This window comes from Notolepis coatsorum (assembly GCF_963971535.1).
Source record: "Notolepis coatsorum genome assembly, chromosome: 12".
In the NCBI taxonomy this organism is placed as follows: Eukaryota; Metazoa; Chordata; class Actinopteri; order Aulopiformes; family Paralepididae; genus Notolepis; species Notolepis coatsorum.
This window is the reverse complement of record NC_140176.1, coordinates 10,898,462-10,922,987: the sequence shown is the minus strand read 5'-3', so window position 1 is coordinate 10,922,987 and position 24,526 is coordinate 10,898,462. Positions and strand designations below refer to the sequence as shown.

At 43.5% G+C, this 24,526-nt stretch overlaps 1 protein-coding gene across 1 annotated transcript in view; it reads right to left on the bottom strand.

Annotated features, from left to right (window-relative positions):
- The window catches only part of smchd1 (structural maintenance of chromosomes flexible hinge domain containing 1), a 160,111-nt gene that overhangs the window by 59,456 nt on the left and 76,129 nt on the right, over positions 1 to 24,526 (bottom strand). Inside the window, exons 17-23 of the mRNA XM_084326451.1 lie at positions 20,784 to 20,888; positions 19,879 to 19,956; positions 19,458 to 19,577; positions 18,292 to 18,436; positions 14,508 to 14,607; positions 8,393 to 8,465; positions 5,620 to 5,759 (exon numbers count right to left, since the gene is read on the bottom strand). Coding sequence (XP_084182577.1) covers positions 5,620 to 5,759; positions 8,393 to 8,465; positions 14,508 to 14,607; positions 18,292 to 18,436; positions 19,458 to 19,577; positions 19,879 to 19,956; positions 20,784 to 20,888 — 761 coding nt within the window. The remainder of the gene's footprint in view (positions 1 to 5,619; positions 5,760 to 8,392; positions 8,466 to 14,507; positions 14,608 to 18,291; positions 18,437 to 19,457; positions 19,578 to 19,878; positions 19,957 to 20,783; positions 20,889 to 24,526) is intronic.

Below are 24,526 nucleotides of genomic sequence, written 5' to 3'. Positions count from 1 at the left end.
TGTGTCTGTGAGACGAGAGGAGAGAAGCGCTGCCGTTCAGTATGTGTGTGAGTGTCTGTGAGAGGGAGAGACAGAGGAGAGAAGCGCTGCCGGTGAAGGAAGAGTCTCATCTCAGCCGCGGCTGAGTCTCCTGAACAACAGCGTGTAGTCCAAAAACTGCCACTGCCCTGGCTCATTGCTTGTGGAGCACGGTATCATTAGGAAACGATTAGGAACACCGTCGAACACTTTTGAGAAAGTGCTGACAGTGGAACAGCTGAAGGTGGCAACTCTGCTGTGGAAACCGCTTCCGCATTATTTCCTCTCGCTGCTTGCCCGTTTTTGCTCATACTTTCAACGTTATGCTAACTCCTCCAATCACAGTTGATTGTGGGCGGGCGGGCGGTGGCAGATCAGATTTCTTACACGTCACAGATCCGAGTCAATTCAGAATGTTTCAGTGAGGGGCGTTATCGTCTCAGCTGAACTGCAGAAACGGGACTTGGTAGAGATTTCACATTTTGTGTTGGTACAACCCCACATAGCTTGAAAACAATGCAAAACACTGGAAAAGGCCATTTTTACAATAGGGGACTTTTAAAGGTGAATGTTTGTTTAAAGTGAGTGTGTTCATGTGGATGTGTGTGCAATGAATGTAGATGGGTGTGTTAGTGTTGCATATAGAATCATTGAGCATCATGATAGGCCTGGGGATAGAAGCTTCTTCTGAGTCTCTCTGTACCGGCCATGAGACTCCGGTAGCGCTTGCCTGACCGCAGCAGTGCAAAGAGGCAGTTGTTTGGGTGGCTATAGAGTCTTTGACTATTCTCTTTGACTAGGCGCTGCAGTATGAGGCGCCGTTTGGGACAAAAGCCTGACTAATACAAGACACCGCCTATCCAAAGCCTGACTTATACAGGACACCGCCTATCCAGTTATCCTGCGCGACCCAGTTGGTCCGCGAGAGAGGGCCAGTTGGTGCGCCGATTGGGACAAAAGCCTGTCGAATACGAGACACCGAGGCCCAGTTGGTCCGCGCCCGCCGACATGTTTTTTCGAATACAGACACCGAGGTCCAGTTGGTCTGCGCGCGCCGACATGTTTTGTCGAATACAGACACCGAGGTCCAGTTGGTCCGTGCGCGCTGACATGTTTTGATCCGTGCGCGCGGACAACTTTTGGTACGCGAGAGAGGCCCAGATGTCCGGCGAGAGAGGCCCAGATGGGTCCGCGGGCCACCCAGATGGGTATCGCTCGCGGACCAACACTTAAAAGAATAAAGTGGTGTACTCCTTAATTTATGCACTTACAATCACCAGAAAGGCTTTCGAAATGCCATGTTGGCCTCAATATTTTCAAAACAAATTATATGAAAAGGTTATGAAATGAACAACATAAACAAGAATGTGATAAAATATGTAATAAAAACGGAGCTCAGACTGTATCTGTATTACATGTCATATATGTTATGATGAATTGAAAATGGGGGACCCGGACGTAAACAAGACGAAAGTCTTTCTCTGGTCTGCATCCCCTTAACAATTGTATGTATTGAGCTGTAATGTACTGTACCCCTTCTGCAATCTGTTTTCAATCAATCTATCTCAACGCATACATTTGATCGTAGAAATCGTGACGTCAGAGTGTCTTCGATAATGTTGGGGGTCCTTAATTCCTGTATGCGAATTCTTATTGGCATCATGCAGCACTATCATCATCATCCGTATCAACTAACATTACAAGTACATTAGAGGAGGAAGTTGGACACATGTTTCATCATTAAATGTCAGCAAATAATCAAAACTAGCTAGTATGATGATTGCTATAGCTTAAAAAAAACGGTATGCCCTGGTATGTATGTGACAAAATAAACCTTAGTAAGGCAAGTATCCCTTTACTTGAAGTGAACAAAGTGCTTCTCATGTACTCATATTATGGTCTACAAATGGTAATGTTAGTATATTAGTATACTAGTATTTAATGATGAAACATGTGTCCAACTTCCTCCTCTAATGTACTTGTAATGTTAGTTGATACGGATGATGATGATAGTGCTGCATGATGCCAATAAGAATTCGCATACAGGAATTAAGGACCCCCAACATTATCGAAGACACTCTGACGTCACGATTTCTACGATCAAACGTATGCGTTGAGATAGATTGATTGAAAACAGATTGCAGAATGGGTAGTACAGTACAGCTCAATACATACAATTGTTGCAGACCAGAGAAAGACTTTCGTCTTGTTTACGTCCGGGTCCCCCATTTTCAATTCATCATAACATATATGACATGTAATACAGATACAGTCTGAGCTCCGTTTTATTACATATTTTATCACATTCTTGTTTATGTTGTTCATTTCATAACCTTTTCATATTTGTTTTGGAAATATTGAGGCCAACATGGCATTTCGAAAGCCTTTCTGGTGATTGTAAGTGCATAAATTAAGGAGTACACCACTTTATTCTTTTAAGTGTTGGTCCGCGAGCGACACCCAACATGTCAGCGCGCGCGGACCAACTGGACCTCGATGTCTGTATTCGAAAAAACATGTTGGCGGCTCGGCGCGTGCAGACCAACTGGACCTTGGTGTCTGTATTCGAAAAAACATGTCGGCGGGCGCGGACCAACTGGGCCTCGGTGTCTCGTATTCGACAGGCTTTTGTCCCAATCGGCGCACCAACTGGCCCTCTCTCGCGGACCAACTGGGTCGCGCAGGATAACTGGATAGGCGGTGTCCTGTATAAGTCAGGCTTTGGATAGGCGGTGTCTTGTATTAGTCAGGCTTTTGTCCCAAACGGCGCCTCATACTGCAGCGCCTGGTGTAAATGTCCAGGAGAGTGGGAAGAAGCCCACCTCCAATTGTGCGTTCGGCTGATATAGCCGCACTCTGCAGTCTGCTGCGGTCGTGTGCGGTGCTATTCCCAATCCAGGAGGTGATGTTACCAGTCAGGATGCTCTCTATTGTGCACGAGTAGAAGTTCTTTTTTTTTTTATCCACTTTTTCTCCCATTTTCTATATTTTCTCCCATCCCAATTTCGTATCATCCAATTCAACCCTCCCCTGTCACGGACGCCGTTTCTTGCCTCCCACAAGCCGGCTGCAATGTGGACTAAGTCATACATAGCACGAGTCCCCTCCGGTACTTGAGGTAACAGCAGTCGCATCTTTTCACCTGCGCAGCTCGATCTCAGTGGCGAGGAGTAACGCGTGGGAGGCTCACGCTGCCCCCGACACTTCCTGATTCTACTGCGCAGGCGCACCAACCGACCTGTAGGAGTCGCTGTCCACAACGCCCGATCCCCACCCATCAGTTTCCCACCCCCTAATACGGCCAATGTGTATTAGTACGGACGACCAGCTAAACTGAAAGCAAATGTGGAGCGCTGGGCTCGAACTGACGAGCCCAGCGTCTCCAGCATTTCGTGGCGAGCGCCTTGCCCACTACGCCACGTAGCCGCCCCACGAGTAGAAGTTCTTTAAGATCTTCGGACTCACTTTGAACTCCCTTAGGCGCCTGAGGAAGTAGAGGCGCTGCCGTGCCTTCTTCACTACACTGTCTATGTCGAGTCCTTGGATATGTGGCCCCCGAGGTACTTGACATTGTTCCCTCTCTCGACCCGGCGCCCCATAGATGCTGAAGGGGCTGTAGGTCCTTGCCCCAGACCTCCTAAAGTCCACAATACGTTATTTGGTTTTGCTGACGTTCAGGGAGAGGCTGTTCTCCCGGCACCACAGCGCCAGGTTCTCCACCTCTCCCAGGTAGGCCCTCTCGTCGTTTGCAGAGATCAGGCCCACCACAGCTGTGTAATCAGAAAACTTGACGATTGAGTAACTTGCCCAACACTATAGAGGTTGCCGTTTGATGGCATTACAGATTCTACCTTTAAACGACAAATCAGTAAACTATGACCAAATGCGAAGGAGAAAAGGCTTTTTGTTGCCCAGTCCTTCCAGGAAAAGATGATGTGATTTCGAAACTGGACTGTTTACCTGAACGACCAGTAATACTATTCTTTATGACGGACATAAACCCGAGAGATATACTTCTCCTGAGTGTGACCGTGTCTGTTTGGTTGGAATCCATGTTTCTCATTCAACTGCTGGATCTTAAAACACCAGGTCCAACTATGACAACATAGTGAAGTAATTCGTTTGGCCCAGCAAGATCATGATTCTATTCCAGCAAACTTCCCCCTCTTGGTTTACTAAGAAAATGTGTTTGACAAGGACCTTTTAGAATAGGATTGATGATAAAAACATGTTCTTTTTAGAATAGGATCAATAATAAAACATGTTCCTTTTAGAATAGGATCGATGATAAAACATGTTCCTTTTAGAATAGGATCGATGATAAAACAGATGTTCTTTCTAGAATAGGATGAATGATAAAACAGATGTTCTTTCTAGAATAGGATGAATGATAAAACAGATGTCCTTTTTAGAATAGGATCAATCATAAAACATGTTATTTTTAGAATAGGATCAATGATAAAACATGTTCTTTTTAGAATAGGATCAAAATTGAAATAGTCTTAATCACTGAAAAATGACTGATTTGACATTTTAAAACTATCCAACTACTTTGGGACTGAAATCCATACGTCTTGTCTGTCCTTTTAATTTACACACCAAAAAAAGGTTGTGTACCTCATGCACTACAATGTGACATGATTAAAATGGGACACCAACACCCCCTCCATCACAAAAAAGGCCCAGCAGCGTCTGTACTTCCTCAGGCAACTGGGTCAAACCACCACCACCTGCTGGTCCAATTTTATACTGTCATCCTACAAAGCATACTCACCTCATCAATCATAGTCTGGTACTGCACAAAAACACTCCATTCACAAACGCCAGCGCATCATCAACAAGGCCTCCAAAATTATAGGTTGTGACCTTCCCTCCCTGGACTCCATCTTCACCTCCCGCAGAACCACCCGTGCCCGAAAAATGGACCCCTCACACCGAGCACACCCCCCGTTTCAGCCCTTGCCCTCAGGTAGGCGCTTCAAGTTTACCCCCGTTTCAGCCCCTGCCCTCGGGTAGGCGCTTCAAGTCTATCCTCGCAAAAAACCACCCACTTCAAGGACAGCTTCTTTCCAACAGCCGTTCGGACTCTGAACTCCCTTGGCCCCCCTCTCCCCCTCCCCCCTTACACTAACCAAGTTCCTGACCAGATGGGCGACATTTACATTTTTGTCATTTAGCTGACGCTTTTATCCAAAGCGACTTACAAGTTTTGTACAACAAGACAGTAGGAAGAGTACAACTCTATCAGCTGAGTAACAATGTTCATCAAAGTGTTGAGTGCTACAGTGTAGGTTAGTTTATTAGGACAAGTGCTTGACAGTAAGGTTAGTTAGGGTTAGAGTTTTATTTTTGTATTTATATATATATATTTTTTTTCATTTCAAATAATGATTGAAGAAGTGCGTCTTTAGTCGACGGCGAAAGATTGGACGGGTTTCGGCTGTCCTAACTGTGGTGGGAAGTTCGTTCCACCATTGTGGGGCAAGGACCGAGAATAGGCGACTTCTCCTTAGTCTAGGACTAGTCTCTTCCGAGGGTTATGTTGTGTTGTGTGTCGTGTCGTGTTGTTGGGCTGTATTTATTGCTGGGAATGTCCCGTACCTGACAGCGGACGATCATCTTGGGGTGCGCCGTGATGTTTCCAGCTTCGTCGTGGATCTCGATGTTAAAGCTCATAGGGCTTTTGTTCTCTATGGTGACGGGGCTCTCGTCTGGCGTCACGTGGAGAGAATGTGGTTTACCTGGAAAACGAGCACAACATTTGTGATACGTTCACATTTTACATACTGTGTGTAGTCAGTCAGCGGACACTTTTATCTAAAGCCACTTACAAATTGTGTACAACAACAAGTCAGCAAAAGGGGTATACCTCTGGCAGCGAAGAGTAAGAAGTATCGTTCATCTAGCAGTGTTGAACTTGAGTGCTACACTCATAGTAGTATAGATAATTAGCATAGCAGGTATTAGTATAGACATGGTAGCATAGTACATAGTAGATAGTAGTAGTATAGACATACAGTATTAGCATAGTAGGTAGTAGTATATACATAGTAGCATAGCAGTATAGACATTGTAGCATAGTAGGTAGTAGTATAGACATAGTAGGATAGTAGATACTAGTATAAACAGTAAAATGAGACATAAAAGAATAACTAACTAAATCATAAAAAATTATAATAAAATATTTAAGTAAAAATAATAGAAATAAAGAAAAATAAGACAATCAAATAAAGAGTTTTAGGGCGTAATAGCTGAAAGCACTCACCACTTCTTTTGTATTTTACAATTAGTACATTAAGGAGGTCGCTGTATTAGGCTGTATTTCTGTCTCAAATAGAATGTATACACATAAATGACAAAAAGCACTGCAAGAAAACTATTTGATGTCAGGTTTGATGTCACTAAGCTACCAGCTGGACCACATGTGTTTGGTTTTAACAAGTATAAATAAAGGTTTGATGATGATGATGATGCTTGTCTTCCTCCATCGTCCTTTCCACAGCTCAGGGTATTTTGTCTCATCTTTGACCTCCAGGTTACTGCCATAAATCACTCGTTGGACCAGTCGGCAGTCGCCGTTTCTTATAACAGAACGTGCAGCAATAACTCAAAGCCAACGGGCCGTTGACTGTTTGACAAATAAACCAGTGAGGAACCTGGAACGCTAGCTTGTAAATCAGGATTCTAAGACCACTGTTGTACAAACATGATTGATGATTTTGTTGATTGTTAAATTAATAATAATACAAATAAAAATATCTCTTTTGCAAGGTAGACCTGGCCAAGATAAAAGCAGCAATACAATATACAGTACATAAAAACATAAAATATACATAACAACAAAAGTGCATAGCTGAAAGCGCTACAGAAATAATCATCGGGGACAAAAATCACAGAAAGCAAGGACACTTCCTGCAAGGACCTCTGCAATTAATATTTGAATTTGCCAAGTCAGACCAGGGCATCCCAGTTGGATGAGCTGCTGCAGGTCATTCCAAGCCAGAGGTGCAAAGTGGGAGAAGGCTGTCTTTCCTAGTTCAGTGACTACTCTTTCTTTCAGAATCTTTTATAGAATACCGGTAGAATAGAAATAGAAATACTTTATTCCTCCCAAGGGAAATTTGGCACTACAGATCGCTCACAGTAAACATGTCACGAATAAGAATACAAATACAGTCCGGGATATACATTTTCTATGTTATGTATATACATTCTAAAATATTACAGTCAAAATATACAGAAATATACAGTGAGTATACAGTATAAAAGTGTCAAAATGTACAATGTCGGTTTAAAAGTAAATGTCCAGGAAGATAGTACTGTCACCCTGTGCTCAGTGATGCAGTGAGGCACAGTGATGCGTTATAAAGTCTGATGGCTGCCGGAATGAAGAATTTTCTGTGCCGTTCAGTGTTGCATCTTATAGTAGCAGTAGCCATATAGTGGACCTGGTCTGGCAGCTACTAGAGGAAAAGGAAAGTAAGCTAGAGAGGTATAAGAGAAGCTTCCCATGGATGGCCTTATATACAATATAAAGTAGGGCTGGGGGCGATATGGTCTAAAAATAAAATCTCAGATTTTTTCACACCACATCCGATTTACGATTTTAATCGATTTTTCTCTCTTAAAAACTAGAAACGCCAAGGAAATCATTCAAATAAGCTTTGTTTTTATTTGACACAAAAATGATCAAACCAAGATGAATTTCCCTATTGGGATTGAAGTGCAAACCTAACTTTCACCAATCTTCACTTAAAAAAAAAAAAATTATATACGGTATATATATACGGTATATATAATTTTTAAAAGTGAAGATTGGTGAAAGTTAGGTTTGCACTTCAATCCCAATAGGGAAATTCATCTTGGTTTGATAATTTTTGTGTCAAATAAAAACAAAGCTTATTTGAATGATTTCCTTGGCGTTTCTAGTTTTCTTTTCCTTGGCGTTTCATTTTTATTTGATCAAAAGTAACCTTTTATATATATATATATATATATATATATATATATATATATATATATATATATATATATATATATATATATAAAAGGTTACTCTTGATCAAATAAAAATGAATGTCCCTATTGGGATTAATAGTGCAATAACTTGCTTTTTCACCAAACTTCACTTAAAACAAATAAAAGGTGCCTCTTGATCATCAAACAAGAATGAATTTCCCTATTGGGATTAATAAAGTGCAAATCTAACTTTCACCAAACATCACTTTTTGTAAAATAAAAGGTGACTCTTAAAAAATAAAAAGATTTTTTTTTTTTAAATCGTCCTAAATCATTCATTCGAATTAATCGATAAAATCGATTAATCGCCCAGCCCTAGTATAAAGATGTGTGAATGAATTAAATAATGCCTCACCGGGGAGAAGACTGATCTTGACAGTCTGCGAGTCCTGTCTGAGACCAGGTAAGACCACCTTCAGGTCATGTGTCTGCAAAACAAAATAAATATACACATTATGTATCAGTGTTTCTCACATTGTTACCGTTTCTACCTATTTCACCGGAATAAATGGGTATTTGTGTGTTAAGGAAATGTTGTTTTTAAAGGAGCACTATTTGAGATTTTGAACATTAATATATATAGCAGCAACATCTCATGATCAGATAATGACGTGTCACTCCCTCTGTGTCTGTTGTTATCGGAGCTTCTCTGTTCTTTGTTTTGGTAGACGGCTGTGAAACTGGTGCCCCTGTGTTTATAAAAGATTAGCCAGGCGGTCCTTGACTTGTGCATCTCCCTTTAACACATTCGGGGCCGGCCACGTATAAATCTGTGTTTCGAATCCAACGGTTGAGGACCAACCATGGACATGTCCGTGGCAAGGTTGTTTTGGCTTTTATTCCATTGTATTAACCTACTCGATGTCACCGAGCTGCACTGCAGATCTACCCTCCTCTTCGAATTCTGAAAAGTGCATTACCGGCCAGATCCTCTTAGGGGCGCTGTCTCGATAATGCAGTGTGCCCTGTGGCAGAACGGTGCACTCTTTTTTTGACTTTCAATGGAGTTTCCAGTTAGCTGGATTCTGGATGTGCAGCATAGTAGCTTGGAATACCTTTTGCAACGCCGAATTCACTATGCAGTAAAGGAATATATCATCAGCCAATGGACATATCGATCTACCAGATGGCGATCGATAACTGAGAAATGCTCTGGGGGATCCAACCGGCCCACGGTAAGATCTTTTTCACGTAAATTACATGCTGATCAGGGCTTGTTTTGATAGCCATCCACCCGATCAACGAATGAGGCTAATGCGGTTATTGGTAATCAATAATCAGAAACCACGTCCCCCCCCGTCCCCCCCCCCCCCCCCCCGTCCCCCCCCTTCATGCATTCGTGGTGGACCATCATACCGATCATATGTAGCTTGAGTTTTAACTGTAGCTTCTGTATATCCGAAAACAGCCCCACGGACTATGCAAGTCTGTTTAGAAATGCTGGCCGTCTACAGTGATTTTAAACGGATCCAAATGGCCATGAATGTGTTAACCTCTTAAGTCCTAGTCATATCTTGAGAAAATGTGCCTAAAAGTACATACCCAAGTAGATGGAAGATTGTTCCACTTCTACAAGGTCCATTTACATGTTCTTGGTATCTAGGGACATCTATGGACCTCAGGGAATGTATTCCCAGTGACAGAAATATTGTGTCGGTTACTATGCTTGAGTAAATTGTAATGAACCAAAGGAGAATATACTTTTTTCATATTTAATTAATCTTTAATTAATCTTTGACGGTGAATAACTCACCTACGTACTTGACTTTCTATTTTATACTTTATCTATTTTTATCTAGCACACTCTCAGGAGCATAGCGGAAAAAAGCATTTCATATAAAAGTATTCTGTATCTTTGTATGACAACTAATAAAGAAACTTGAAACTTCTTGAGATCAAGTGTACAAAACATTTTTCTGTATTTTTGCTGCCCTGTCAGGGGCGCCTGGTGGTACTAAATCCAGATTGAACTCTGCCATTGGAAAGGGGAGATTTGGCCCGACCGCGTGTATGCTTTTACCAACACATTTGTGTTTCCGGGTTCCTGTTTTGCGCTCCGATTGGCCACTGACCTATGCTATTACGCCCCCCCTTTACGCTCTTGCCTGAGACGCGCTCGGGTTTCTCCCCGAGCTGTCTGTCTGTTGTTGTGTGTCTTCGGTTCGGCTACTGTATATGGAGATGAGACCCCCCGCCTCTCTCTCCATAATAGACGCAACCAGGCGTGCATTCTCGTGGGAAAACCCCGAAACAACATTTAATAAAGATGAGTGTTAGTTGTGTTTCCCCATCTACCGTCAACATAAAACCATCCACCACCCGTTGGAGGAGTAGTGGGGGAGAAGAAGAGGAATATTTTTAAATAGCAAGAATTATCGACTGGCAACTCTGTGCTCGTCAGACCTGCAGCTGCTGGTACTGTATGGAGAGAGAGGCGGGGGGTCTCATCTCCATGTACAGTAGCCGAACCTAAGAAGACACACAACAACAGACAGACAGCTCAGTGATTGAAACCACCGCCTCGCCCCGCTGCGGTGCTTCACAGCGCGTCTCAGGCGAGAGCGTAAAGGGGGGCGTAATAGCATAGGTCAGTGGCCAATCAGAGCGCAAAACAGGAACCCGGAAACACAAATGCGTTGGTAAAAGCATACACACGGCCCGACCCATAGACGTGTGACTTGGCCATAATAAGGTAATTTATAGGCCTGATATTCTATATTCTATATCCATATTTCAAATAGTATGTGTCCGGATGGCAGAATTCAGTACTGTGTCTACAAAAACCCCTGTAAATCATCTGCCCTGAGGGAAGCTGAGCCTGACATCAATAAACAAGTGTGATGGTAACATCAATAAACCCAAACCAAGTCAATAATAATAATAATAATTTAGGACCTGCTCAGAGGTCATCAATCGGCACACATGCGATGCATGCATGCAATTCGTATCTGCGATAAACCCATCCCGTCGTCCTTCCCCCCCAAGGGCAGCCGGGAGCAGACAGGCGTCAACGTGAGCCGCGCCAGGGGACCAATCCAAGTGCTCCTGTCCGTCTTCGTCAAGGACGCCACAGCGTTAGCGATCTATTGTTGTGCATGTTTTTCCATTGGGTTTATCTTATCGGGGGGGGAACCCTTGCGAGCACGGGGAGAACATGCAAACTCCACACAGAAAGGCCCGGGAGATACCCCCACCTGGGTAACTGGCATCATGGAAACCTGGTCCCCAAGCGGGAATCGAACCCTGGACCTTCTTGCTGTGAGGCGACAGTGTTAACCACTACACCACCGTGCCGTGTTGTACGACGAAGCTCATCTCTCTCTTGGTGAGATTTTTCTATCTTTTTTTAAAAGCACACAGTCAATACATTGAACTGTATTGTTATCTATGTTTTTGTTCTAGCAAAGGGATTGATTTAATTATTTTCCCCTCAATTTTTGGTTATTGTTACTGATGTAGAATGTTATTGTTAAGTGGTTGCACAATTTGAAAGCTCATGATATTGATGTTATTTCAATACATTTAAACTAAACCAATTTAGAAAAAGTTTGAGAACCACTGGATTAGGGCGAGATCACTAAAAAGTTTGAGGACCACTGGATTAGGGAGAGATCACTAAAATCATTTGTTATCACTAAAATGTTTAGACTGTTTTAGACTATAGGAACATGTAGGAATTCTTAACACATTGGCGACCACGGTTTGCAGTGTAATATGGTTCTGGACGACCAGGGTTTGTTAACAAACCGATGTACTTTCTAACAGCTATATATATACTTTATAGTATTGCTATCTGTCCATTCTCATTGTCACTTGAGTGCATAAACCGTGCCTTCATAATGGCTTAAAGAAGAAAAAAAATCCATTGGTTGGTTGTCATTTTATAGCGCCGTGAATATAAGCTTTATCGCAGTTTTCGTCTCGTCTTTTTTCTGGGAAGCTAGATATGAGGCTAAAGGCTAGTCACGTTATATCAAACGCCATTTCTGTTGTATGTATACGAATGAAATAAAACAAACTGCTTAGCATCCGGACTATTACAGAGCATCTATGGATGAAATGGGGGCGGCGGGGGAAGCCGATTAATATTATTGATTAGCAATACAGTGTGCGTTCAAGTAGCCACATTCAACTGATCGATCGCTTGCGTGTTACAACAATGTCCAATCCGGCTGTAATTTGGGTGAATAGTATCCTACCGTCAGGCCATGTGATCGCCGGCAGCATTTCGTCATTATTCATCGGAATCTGGTAGATCGATATGTCCATTGGCTGATCATAAATCCCATTATTCCAGGCTGAAATCTGCGTTCGGTAACGTGATCAAAGATGGAGGATGTTCGGCTGGGATCCAGGCTCATATGAAACGCCCCAGAGAGTAAAAAAAATTATTTTCCCATTCGGCCTCAATGATACTGCAGTGGAGCGATGGCGCCCCTAAGAGGATCTGGCCGGTATTGCATGTTTCGGAAATCAAATATGCGGGTAGATCCTGCAAGTCGATCGGGGACGTTAATACCGTTATTAATATGGAATTAAACAATAACAACTTGCCACGAGTTAAGTCCTCAACGGGTGGAATCGAAACACGAGTTAACTCGTGGTTGGGCGGCAAAGTGTTAAAAGGAACACGCCAACATTTGGGGAAATTAGCTTACAGTCTTCTCTAGCCCCTTTCGTGACTGTGATGCGAGCCCTGCTTGAATACGCAGTCACTGGTTCCCACGTTACTAGCCATGTTAACACTTTGGTTGCCTAAGGTTAAATTCATGATATACCATAGATTGCCAGCGCTATTTGTCTATGGAGAAAGTCCCCTTCTTTGCAGGGCTATAACTTTTTAAATTATATTGCTACATTGCCATTATTAGGGCCCATTCAAAGTCCTATATGTATTGTTCATTGTGTAGCAACGTTAAACTTTTTCATTCACATATTCATAGTAAAGTATGGTCTAATGTATAAGTATGTTTTCATCTCTTTCTGCAGCTTTCTCCAGAACGTGATATATAGCCCCAAATGCATTATATTGATGATGAAATACAGTTTGATGGCAATCAGCGCGATATAAAAAATTCCAACTAGACGTACTTCTAGAAGTTACTACACGGCATCTGATGTTGACCGGATGGGCGAGGGGGCGTTTATAATTCCGTGGGCAGCGTTATACCAATCATCTAATGTGGGTCAAATGTTGATAATAGCAGTTAGTATCGAAGACGGTAACGTTACACGCTGAAACTCACCCCAGTCTCCGCGCGCCGTTGGGCGATCATCGTCGAGTAGAAATCTTATCATTATGGGATATATTTTTACCCGGTCCATCTCCAGCTTGTATAATGGTATATACGTCCAAATCATGTTGTTTATCGAGTTATTGCCAATCGATCACCGTGTAGCGTGACGAGCCAGAGTCCCATGAACTATAGCGAGCGCCCGGAAGTACTACGGTCGTCATGACAACCTCTATTCAACATCCTGTTTGGCGATTGCGCCGATCGGCCACCAGATGGCGCTCCTGAACCGCCAGAGAGCTCAGTGGGTCCTGCTGGTGGATCTCAGGCCAGCGGAGGGGACATATGAATCCGATCGCAGATTTTTGAAATATTGATATAAGGACGCTGTACAGCGTCCCCCGGCAACTTGAGCATGGCCAGCAATGACGTGAAAAGACGTTTCATGGCAGTCCAAGTGTTAATGTGCGCCTCAAGCACTGCTTAAAAGCGAGCGGTGGGTCCAAAATATATCACATAGACATTTCAAAGGTACTCACCGTTGCATTAGGGTTTCACACACACACGCGGCAGGGTTTGAAAGCTCGCCGTTGCTAATAAACATTTAAAAAAAAATTATAAACTGATCAACACTGCATTTCCGTATTTGGCTGCCTGGTGCGCCTGCGCTGTGATCACAGCGCATGCGCATCATGCACCCAACGCCGGAAATAATGCAGTGTTGACCAGTTTATAAAAATTATTTAAAATGTTTATTAGCAACGCCGAACTTTCAAACCCTGCCGCAACGGTGGGTACCTTTGAAATGTCTATGTGATATATTTTGGACCCACCGCTCGCTTTTAAGCAGTGCTTGAGGCGCACATTAACATGGCTAGTAACGTGGGAACCAGTGACTGCGTATTCAAGCAGGGCTCGCATCAGTCACGAAAGGGGCTAAGTCTTCTCCAGAGAGACAAGAAGATAGATACCAGTTTCCTCTCTGTGCGTTCAGTAGAAAGCTATCTGGCTGCACGTTAGCCTAGCTTAGCACAATGAATGGCAGCGGACAGTGCCGGTTAGCCTTCGGGAGAGGTGTTAGTTGGACAATGCCTAGGCTAACCGGCACTGTTTCTCAAAATGTTGGCGTGTTGCTTTAAATTGGGTGTCGGCCCTTTTTACTTACCTATAATATGTTTGCCTGAATTTTGCTAAACCAAATTAGGACAGAAAAACAGGAGTGCATTTATCTCTCACCTTAGAGTGGTAACTCTGCACTTTGCCGCTGACCCTGACACCTCGGATGGTTAACGTTGTCCCACAGGTGACCACGTACTCGTAGCTCACATCCAGACCACTGAGACAGAGAAACAAACGACTGATTAGGGTTGTTGCACGATACACCGATACTAGAAAAGTATTGCGATACCCAGCTGTTAAAAATGGTTCAATACTCCACAATTTTATTAGTCTAGATTAGGAATGTTCGATATTGACTTTTTTACCGATATCCGATATACCGATATTGTCCAACTCCGATACCAATATCAACCGATACCGATATATGCGGGTCCCCCCCCCCCCCCCCCAAAAAACGGAATAATTTCAGGTAATTAACATTACACATCTCTTGTCATGGAATGAACACAACATTATGCATACTTTTGACGATAAATTAATTAAGAATTTGTTCTTACTTGCTTGCCTGGGTAAATAAAGGTTAAATAAATGTAAAAAGAACAAAAAACCGATACAGATCATTTCCGATAATTACATTTGAATTAGGGCTGCAACGATTAGTCGACATAATCGACGACGTCGATTATAAAAAATCGTCGACGAGAAATTGTTGCGTCGATTAGTCATTAAAAAAAAAAAAAAAAATTATTTAATTTTTTTTTTTTTTTTTTTTTTTTTTTTGTGCACTACCTATCTTTGTGAGAGTGGCTTCTCAGGGTTCCAGACAACATCATAACATGATGATCCCATAGCAAATTTTGGACATTGAAAACATTGTTCCCCTGCAGGAGATGATGATCAGACTAGACACACAATACATTACACACGCACTCCTCTCACTCACACACAGCGATCAGAGTAAGACAGACACATACACACTCCTCTCACTCACACACAGCAATCAGAGTAAGACACACACACATACACACTCCTCTCACTCACACACAGCGATCAGAGTAAGACACACACACATACACACTCCTCTCACTCACACACAGCGATCAGAGTAAGACACACACACATTCACACTCCTCTCTCTCACACACAGCGATCAGAGTAAGACACACACACATTCACACTCCTCTCTCTCACACACAGCGATCAGAGTAAGACACACACACATTCACACTCCTCTCACTCACACACAGCGATCAGAGTAAGACACACACACATACACAAATTACACAGTACACACCTCTCACTCACACAGCGATCAGAGTAAGACACACACACAAATTACACAGTACACACACTCCTCTCACTCACACAGCGATCAGAGTAAGACACACACACATACACACACACACGGACTCCTCTCACACACAGCAAACAAAAGTTAATTAAAGTACACTTCCACTTTAATTTGTATTATTTAATTTATTTATCTTGTTATGAGTGATTGCTGTATTGTTCTTCAAATACATTTTCATTTAAAGTGGCTTAAAGATCCAAATTCAAATGTTTCATGAGTCATTATTTTAATTTGCTATGGGATCATCATGTTATGATGTTGTTGTTTGGTCCTGACAAGAGTCTCAAAGTCTGGGGTGATGGTAGACAAGCAACTCTGAGGTCATGCTCAATGTCCAATCTGTTCCTCCACTTTGTCTTCAGCTGGACCAGAGCTGAGAAGCCACTTTCACAAAGATAGGCAATTAAAAAAAGTTAATAAAAAAAAAACATTTTTTTTGTTGTTGTTGTTGTTGTTGTTTACATTGGTTTTCGATTAGTCGACTAATCGAAAAAATAATCTGCAGATTAGTCGACTACCAAATTAGTCATTAGTTGCAGCCCTAATTTGAATGCCAATATCGGCCGATAATATCGGACATCCCTAGTCTAGATACTTAAATACTAGTATACTTAATAATAGCCTGATGCGTATTTTATACGAGCAGGATGCGTGACCGGAGCAGTGTGTGTGAGAGAGAGAGCACGCTTTGCGAAGTGGGCGTGTCAACAGTGTCGACTGAGCATAGGGAAAATAGTCACAGACAAATACTCAACACATCTAGTCTAGCTAGCAAAGGCAGCTTCTCCATCACACACGCTCTCAACGGTCTAGCTTGTTGCTTTGATGGCAACGCTACGTCACTACGCACTTGTGTATGTCTTCCTCTGTGTGCACTGTGCGCGCACGACTCTCTTATGCGCGTGTGTCGAATTAAGCGAGACAAATAAAATTAGAATATCTATCTATCTCTCTCTCTCTCTCATTCGCCACTCTCATGTGTTAATTAGGCTATATATATATATAGTCTTTTGGCACTAACATAGCGTGGAGAGATAACACATAGTACACATAATAACAAATGGACATTAGCTATAGTATATAGCTCAGCAGCTGTAACAGAATCGTTGTATTATTTTAGATTATTTACGTTTCAACAGCGACAAAATATATATAAATTCATTTTATAAATAATTGTCCATGTTCTGTCATCTTACTTTTCCTGATATTTTAGGTTTTTGCCGTGGTATAGCTTTAGAATCGGTATCGTGATACTTGGACTGATATTGGTATAAAAGTCTAAATCTTTGTATTGTGACAACACTGCTACTGATTAACTCACATCCAGACCACTGAGACAGAGAAACTAACTACTGATTAACTCACATCCAGACCACTGAGACAGAGAAACAAACTACTGATTAACTCACATCCAGACCACTGAGACAGAGAAACAAACTACTGATTAACTCACATCCAGACCACTGAGACAGAGAAACAAACTACTGATTAACTCACATCCAGACCACTGAGACAGAGAAACAAACTACTGATTAACTCACATCCAGACCACTGAGACAGAGAAACAAACTACTGATTAACTCACATCCAGACCACTGAGACAGAGAAACAAACTACTGATTAACTCACATCCAGACCACTGAGACAGAGAAACAAACTACTGATTAACTCACATCCAGACCACTGAGACAGAGAAACAAACTACTGATTAACTCACATCCAGACCACTGAGACAGAGAAACAAACTACTGATGAACTCACATCCAGACCACTGAGACAGAGAAACAAACTACTGATTAACTCACATCCAGACCACTGAGACAGAGAAACAAACTACTGATTAACTCACATCCAGACCACTGAGACAGAGAAACAAACTACTGATTAACTCACATCCAGACCACTGAGACAGAGAAACAAACTACTGATTAACTCACATCCAGACCACTGAGACAGAGAAACAAACTACTGATTAACTCACATCCAGACCACTGAGACAGAGAAACTAACTACTGATTAACTCACATCCAGACCACTGAGACAGAGAAACAAACTACTGATTAACTCACATCCAACTTAGAATACATAATATCTAGGGATGTCCGATATTATCGGCCTACCGATATTATCGGCATTAAAATGTGATATCGGAAAATATCGGTATCAATTTTCAAAAATTATTATTATAATTTTTTTTTACATTTCTATAACCTTTATTTACCCAGGCAAGCAAGTAAGAACAAATTCAGATTTTATTTATTGTCAAAAGTATGCATAATGTTGTGTTAATTCCACAACAAGAGATATGTAATGTTAATTACCTGAAATTATAAAAAAAAATTGGGGGGGAAACCCTGCATATATCGGTATCGGTTGATATCGGTTGATATCGGTATCGGAAATTAAGAGTTGGACAATATCGGTATATCGGTATCGGTAAAAAAGCCAATATCGAGCATCCCTAATCATATCTATCAGTAGCACACCCTACTTGTAAACCAAATTCAGAGACATTGCATCAAGAAAGTGTACTTTCTCAGTAACACCCACCTGCATTCAAGTCCAGGTTTGGCATCTACAGGGGGCATGGCTGGGTGGTCGTAGTCGTCCACGAACTCCAGCGGAATGTCAAAGGGCACCCCGACGTGGAGAGGGGAGCTCAATGCACCCACTACGAAACTCACTGCACTACCCTCTGAGAGGGAGGGAGGGAAACAAAGAAACAAAGAAACAAAGAGAGGGAGAGGGGTAGATAGGAGAGAGAAAGAGAGGTATACAGTAGAGAGAAAGAGGTAGACAGGAGAGAGAGAAAGAGAGGTAGACAGGAGAGAGAAAGAGAGGTAGACAGGAGAGAGAAAGAGAGGTAGACAGGAGAGAGAAAGAGGTAGACAGGAGAGAGAAAGAGAGGTAGACAGGAGAGAGAGAAAGAGAGGTAGACAGGAGAGAGAGAAAGAGAGGTAGACAGGAGAGAGAGAAAGAGAGGTAGACAGGAGAGAGAGAAAGAGAGGTAGACAGGAGAGAGAAAGAGAGGTAGACAGGAGAGAGAAAGAGAGGTAGACAGGAGAGAGAAAGAGGTAGACAGGAGAGAGAGAAAGAGAGGTAGACAGGAGAGAGAAAGAGGTAGACAGGAGAGAGAAAGAGAGGTAGACAGGAGAGAGAAAGAGGTAGACAGGAGAGAGAAAGAGAGGTAGACAGGAGAGAGAGAAAGAGAGGTAGACAGGAGAGAGAGAAAGAGAGGTAGACAGGAGAGAGAAAGAGAGGTAGACAGGAGAGAGAGAAAGAGAGGTAGACAGGAGAGAGAAAGAGAGGTAGACAGGAGAGAGGAAGAGAGGTAGACAGGAGAGAGAAAGAGAGGTAGACAGTAGAGAGAAAGAGAGGTAGACAGGAGAGAGGAAGAGAGGTAGACAGGAGAGAGAGAAAGAGAGGTAGACAGGAGAGAGAAAGAGAGGTAGACAGGAGAGAGAAAGAGAGGTAGACAGGAGAGAGAAAGAGAGGTAGGCAGGAGAAAGAAAGAGAGGTAGACAGGAGAGAGAAAGAGAGGTAGACAGGAGAGAGAAAGGGGGGGGGGGTAAAGGGTAGACAGGAGAGGTTAGGGCACACATCATGGATAGCATTTTGTACAAAAGTATTCTGTACTTCTGTATGACAACTATTAAAGAAACTTGAAACTTGAGTTGATATATTGGGCATGATGGTCTGTGCTGTGTTTACATTACCTGTGATGGTGAAGTGTAGTTTGTAGCTGGGTAGCTCTTTTCCAGCCAAGAAACTGGCATTGCTTTCATTGAGGACAGTGTTCAGGTAGAGTGTGTGTTTCCCCAACTTGTTCAGATTCTCTACAAACAGACGGCAAGATGTTTGGGATAATATTGCATGACAACATGGTCTCATCAGAAAATGTAAATAAAGTACTAATTGACCACAGGAAAAAAGATGCATAATATAATAATAAAAAAGGGGAAAGGGGTGATGTCTTATTTTTCGGGGTCTAGACTTTTTAAATGTCATTATACAATCATTAATGATGGCGCTTTCTCGGCCGTGCGGCGAGAAATGTTTTGGCAATCAACAAACAAAAAAGGACATTAACTCAAATTGCCAAAATGACACCATATGAAAAAGAAATAAGAACAGTACCCATCGTTTTGAACCAGTACGCCCACTTTGATGAAAACTGAGCAATGTGAGAGTTTGTCTCTTGATCACCATTAGGACCTGCAGATGAATGGAGGACAGACATTATGAGTTTGTAGACGTTCTTCCAATCCAACACACACTGCTTTTCAGACAAGGGGACAGACAAGGGGACAGAGCACAAATAGGACACAGCCACACCGGAGGGGACAGAGCACAAATAGGACACAGCCACACCGGAGGGGACAGAGCACAAATAGGACACAGCCACACCGGAGGGGACAGAGCACAAATAGGACACAGCCACACCGGAGGGGACAGAGCACAAATAGGACACAGCCACACCGGAGGGGACAGAGCACAAATAGGACACAGCCACACAGGAGCACAATAGGACATTAGGGCTGAGCCCAAACGTTCGAACCTTCGTTCGTTACGTTGGCATTCAAATTCTAAATCAACATTCGAATTTTTTATTTTTAATAAACATTTCTTTTAATTTCTTTTATATTTTGTGTCTATTCATTCTGTTTAAACCAATGGGGTTTTTCTTCACAGTTGCAGATAAAGATTAGGCTACACTAATATTATAGGATTAAAAACTGATTAGATATTGATTAAAGAAAGTTGATAAAAAAAAGAGAGACTAATTTAATCAGATGAATCACTTTATTCAAATTGAGAATTTAGTTTTGAATAATTTTTTTAATATATATATTTAAAAAAAAAAAACGAAGGTTCGAACATTCGTTAAAAACTCTGACGAAGTTCGAATCCCAAAAACAGGCTTCGGGGACAGCCTTATAGGACACGGCCACACAGGAGGGGACAGAGCACAAATAGGACACAGCCACACCAGACTAGAGCACTAGCACTAGTCTACTCAGATGAAACACTGATGATCTCACCATGCCAGACAACTCGGAGTTCAATCATGAGTTTCTTGTTGCCGCCTGAGGGCATCGTGGATATAGAGTCTCCTTTCTTGTTGAGGATTTCCACATGCAGTGGCCCTGAAACAGGAAGGAGGAAGAAAATATTAGATCACTATCAAAAGGTACAGATTACTAAATGATACATTATATCACTATCAAAAGGTACATTACTAAAATATACATTAGATCACTATCAAAACGTACATTAGATCACTATCAAAAGGTACAGATTACTAAATGATACATTATATCACTATCAAAAGGTAGATTACTAAAATATACATTAGATCACTATCAAAACGTACATTAGATCACTATCAAAAGGTACAGATAACTAAATGATACATTATATCACTATCAAAAGGTACAGATTACTAAATGATACATTAGATCACTATCAAAATGTACATTAGATCACTATCAAAAGGTACAGATTACTAAATGATACATTAAATCACTAACAAAAGGTACAGATTACTAAAATATAAATTAGATCACTATCAAAACGTACATTAGATCACTATCAAAAGGTACATATTACTAAATGATACATTAGATCACTATCAAAACGTACATTAGATCACTATCAAAAGGTACAGATAACTAAATGATGCATTAGATCACTGTTAACACTTTCGGGGCCATTCGCGTATATATACGTTATTGGGCACCAGCGGTTGATGGCCAAAAACGTATAATATACGTTATTTGACCGTTTCCCCTTGTTTTTCTATTTTAATATCCTATTCAATGTCAGGGACCTGTATGTTGCCGTTAAAAGGCATACTGGGACTCCGAAGGTGCAGTACCGGCCAGATCCTGCTAGTAGGCAGTATCGAGAGTGCAGTAAACCCTGTTCCAGACCGGGTGTAACACTTAAATGTCTCCGGACGGACTTTTCTAGTAATGGGAAACCTAGGGCTTCACTTGATCGCATTGAATCGTTTTCGGGACCCCCGATCCATATGTTGTGGTGGGTTATGTCGTGGACCAGATGGGCATAGGATGGACCAGATGGCGATCAAATATTATTTTTGGAATACCACCGACCACAGGTAAGGACAATCTGACGTCAATTTCAGCTTGATCGTGCATGGTTTTCATACCCATCCCCCTGATCGCCGTGTGTTGTGGTAATAACGAATGCCGTTATTGGCAATCAATTAATCAGAAACGACCCCCCCCCCCCCCCTTTCATGCATTCATGATGAAACATGATACCTATCATATGCATTTGATTTGAAAATAGTAGCGTGGACGAAACGCCTATGGATTCAGTAGAATTCACGTTGCGCCCTATAGCCATTGTAATAGCAAAATATACCTTAAACAGCAATGTACAAACTCATCTGAATACATTGACCTTTTTTTTTCAAACTTTGACCAGTCACCTGGTTCTTTTTAGCGTTTATCGCTTTTCTTCGCATTCATACTTGGTCAAGTTCGACCGACAGAAGCAGGCTGAAAGGGTTCAGATGGGGGGGAAGACACTCTGGGAAAGGCACGGTTGCCGTCCGGGATTCGAACGCACTCAGCCCCAGATCCGCGCGAGCGCGGTTGTCCACGGCGCTGAAATAGCACTCGCGGTACGTGGTGAGCTACTGGAGCTCCCCTACATTGACCTTTTGACATGAAACTGTACGACCTGACACCTGGGGGAGGTAGGTCTGGGGGAGGTAGGTCTCTGGGTCTGGGGGAGGTAGGTCTCAGGGTCTGGGGGAGGTAGGTCTGGGGGAGGTAGGTCTGGGGGAGGTAGGTCTGGGGGAGGTAGGTCTCGGGGTCTGGGGGAGGTAGGTCTCAGGGTCTGGGGGAGGTAGGTCTTGGGGAGGTAGGTCTCAGGGTCTGGGGGAGGTAGGTCTTGGGGAGGTGGGTCTCTGGGTCTGGGGGAGGTAGGTCTCAGGGTCTGGGGGAGGTAGGTCATGGGGAGGTAGGTCTCTGGGTCTGGGGGAGGTAGGTCTCAGGGTCTGGGGGAGGTAGGTCTTGGGAAGGTAGGTCTCGGGGTCTGGGGGAGGTAGGTCTCAGGGTCTGGGGGAGGTAGGTCTGGGGGAGGTAGGTCTCTGGGTCTGGGGGAGGTAGGTCTCAGGGTCTGGGGGAGGTAGGTCATGGGGAGGTAGGTCTCGGGGTCTGGGGGAGGTAGGTCTCGGGGTCTGGGGGAGGTAGGTCTGGGGAAGGTAGGTCTCGGGGTCTGGGGGAGGTAGGTCTCGGGGTCTGGGGGAGGTAGGTCTCTGGGTCTGGGGGAGGTAGGTCATGGGGAGGTAGGTCATGGGGAGGTAGGTCTGGGGGAGGTAGGTCTCTGGGTCTGGGGGAGGTAGGTCTCGGGGTCTGGGGGAGGTAGGTCTCGGGGTCTGGGGGAGGTAGGTCATGGGGAGGTAGGTCATGGGGAGGTAGGTCTGGGGGAGGTAGGTCTCTGGGTCTGGGGGAGGTAGGTCTCGGGGTCTGGGGGAGGTAGGTCTGGGGGAGGTAGGTCTCGGGGTCTGGGGGAGGTAGGTCTCGGGGTCTGGGGGAGGTAGGTCTCAGGGTCTGGGGGAGGTAGGTCTCTGGGTCTGGGGGAGGTAGGTCTGGGGGAGGTAGGTCTCGGGGTCTGGGGGAGGTAGGTCTGGGGGAGGTAGGTCTCGGGGTCTGGGGGAGGTAGGTCTGGGGCCTGGGAGGTAGGTCTCAGGGTCTGGGGGAGGTAGGTCTTGGGAAGGTAGGTCTCTGGGTCTGGGGGAGGTAGGTCTCGGGGTCTGGGGGAGGTAGGTCTGGGGGAGGTAGGTCTCGGGGTCTGGGGGAGGTAGGTCTCTGGGTCTGGGGGAGGTAGGTCTGGGGGAGGTAGGTCTCGGGGTCTGGGGGAGGTAGGTCTGGGGGAGGTAGGTCTCGGGGTCTGGGGGAGGTAGGTCTCAGGGTCTGGGGGAGGTAGGTCTCAGGGTCTGGGGGAGGTAGGTTTGGGGGAGGTAGGTCTCAGGGTCTGGGGGAGGTAGGTCTCAGGGTTTGGGGGAGGTAGGTCTCAGGGTCTGGGGGAGGTAGGTCTCAGGGTCTGGGGGAGGTAGGTCTGGGTGTGAAATAAGGTAATAGGACTCTACAAACTACAAACTACTAGCAAAGGGTTAAGAGGTGATGTTATGAGGTCATGGGAGCAGTGGGTTCACATTGACCTCTGTTATCAAGGAGACTTGAGCTACACAGTACCTTTTTACTTTATGAGTCACTTTGGCATAGTTACTCATGGTCTCTAGCTAACCCTGGCATTTATTGGCAGAGTATTTATTTTATCTGATATTACAAAAAAAATGAAATCCTTTGAAATCAGTGTTGTTGCTAATCATTGACATATACTAGCCTGTAATAACCCCCCCCAGAAAATTCCACTTTGCATTTGATATATTGAAAATATTGCCATCACACACACTGGCATTTAACGGGTTACAAGATCTTCTCCTCCCACCTCTTGCAGAGACAAGTCGCATTTCTTTCCTCTCTCCCTAGGCCTTCAAGGCCGTTCCTACCGCCGCCTCTACTGCTCCATGGTGCCCGACGCTGCTATGCTCTGCTTCGTGCCGGTGGCCGGACTATACTCAAATCAACTCTAAATGGATCTAATCAGTGGATTGCATATTTTCTTCAAGAAGCAGAATAAGGCTAACCCTCTCTGCCTATTGGGACATCATAATCGGGCTACCAACTTGAAGACATGGTCATTTTTGGATTATCGAAGCTTTTGGACTGCAATAAGAAGATTT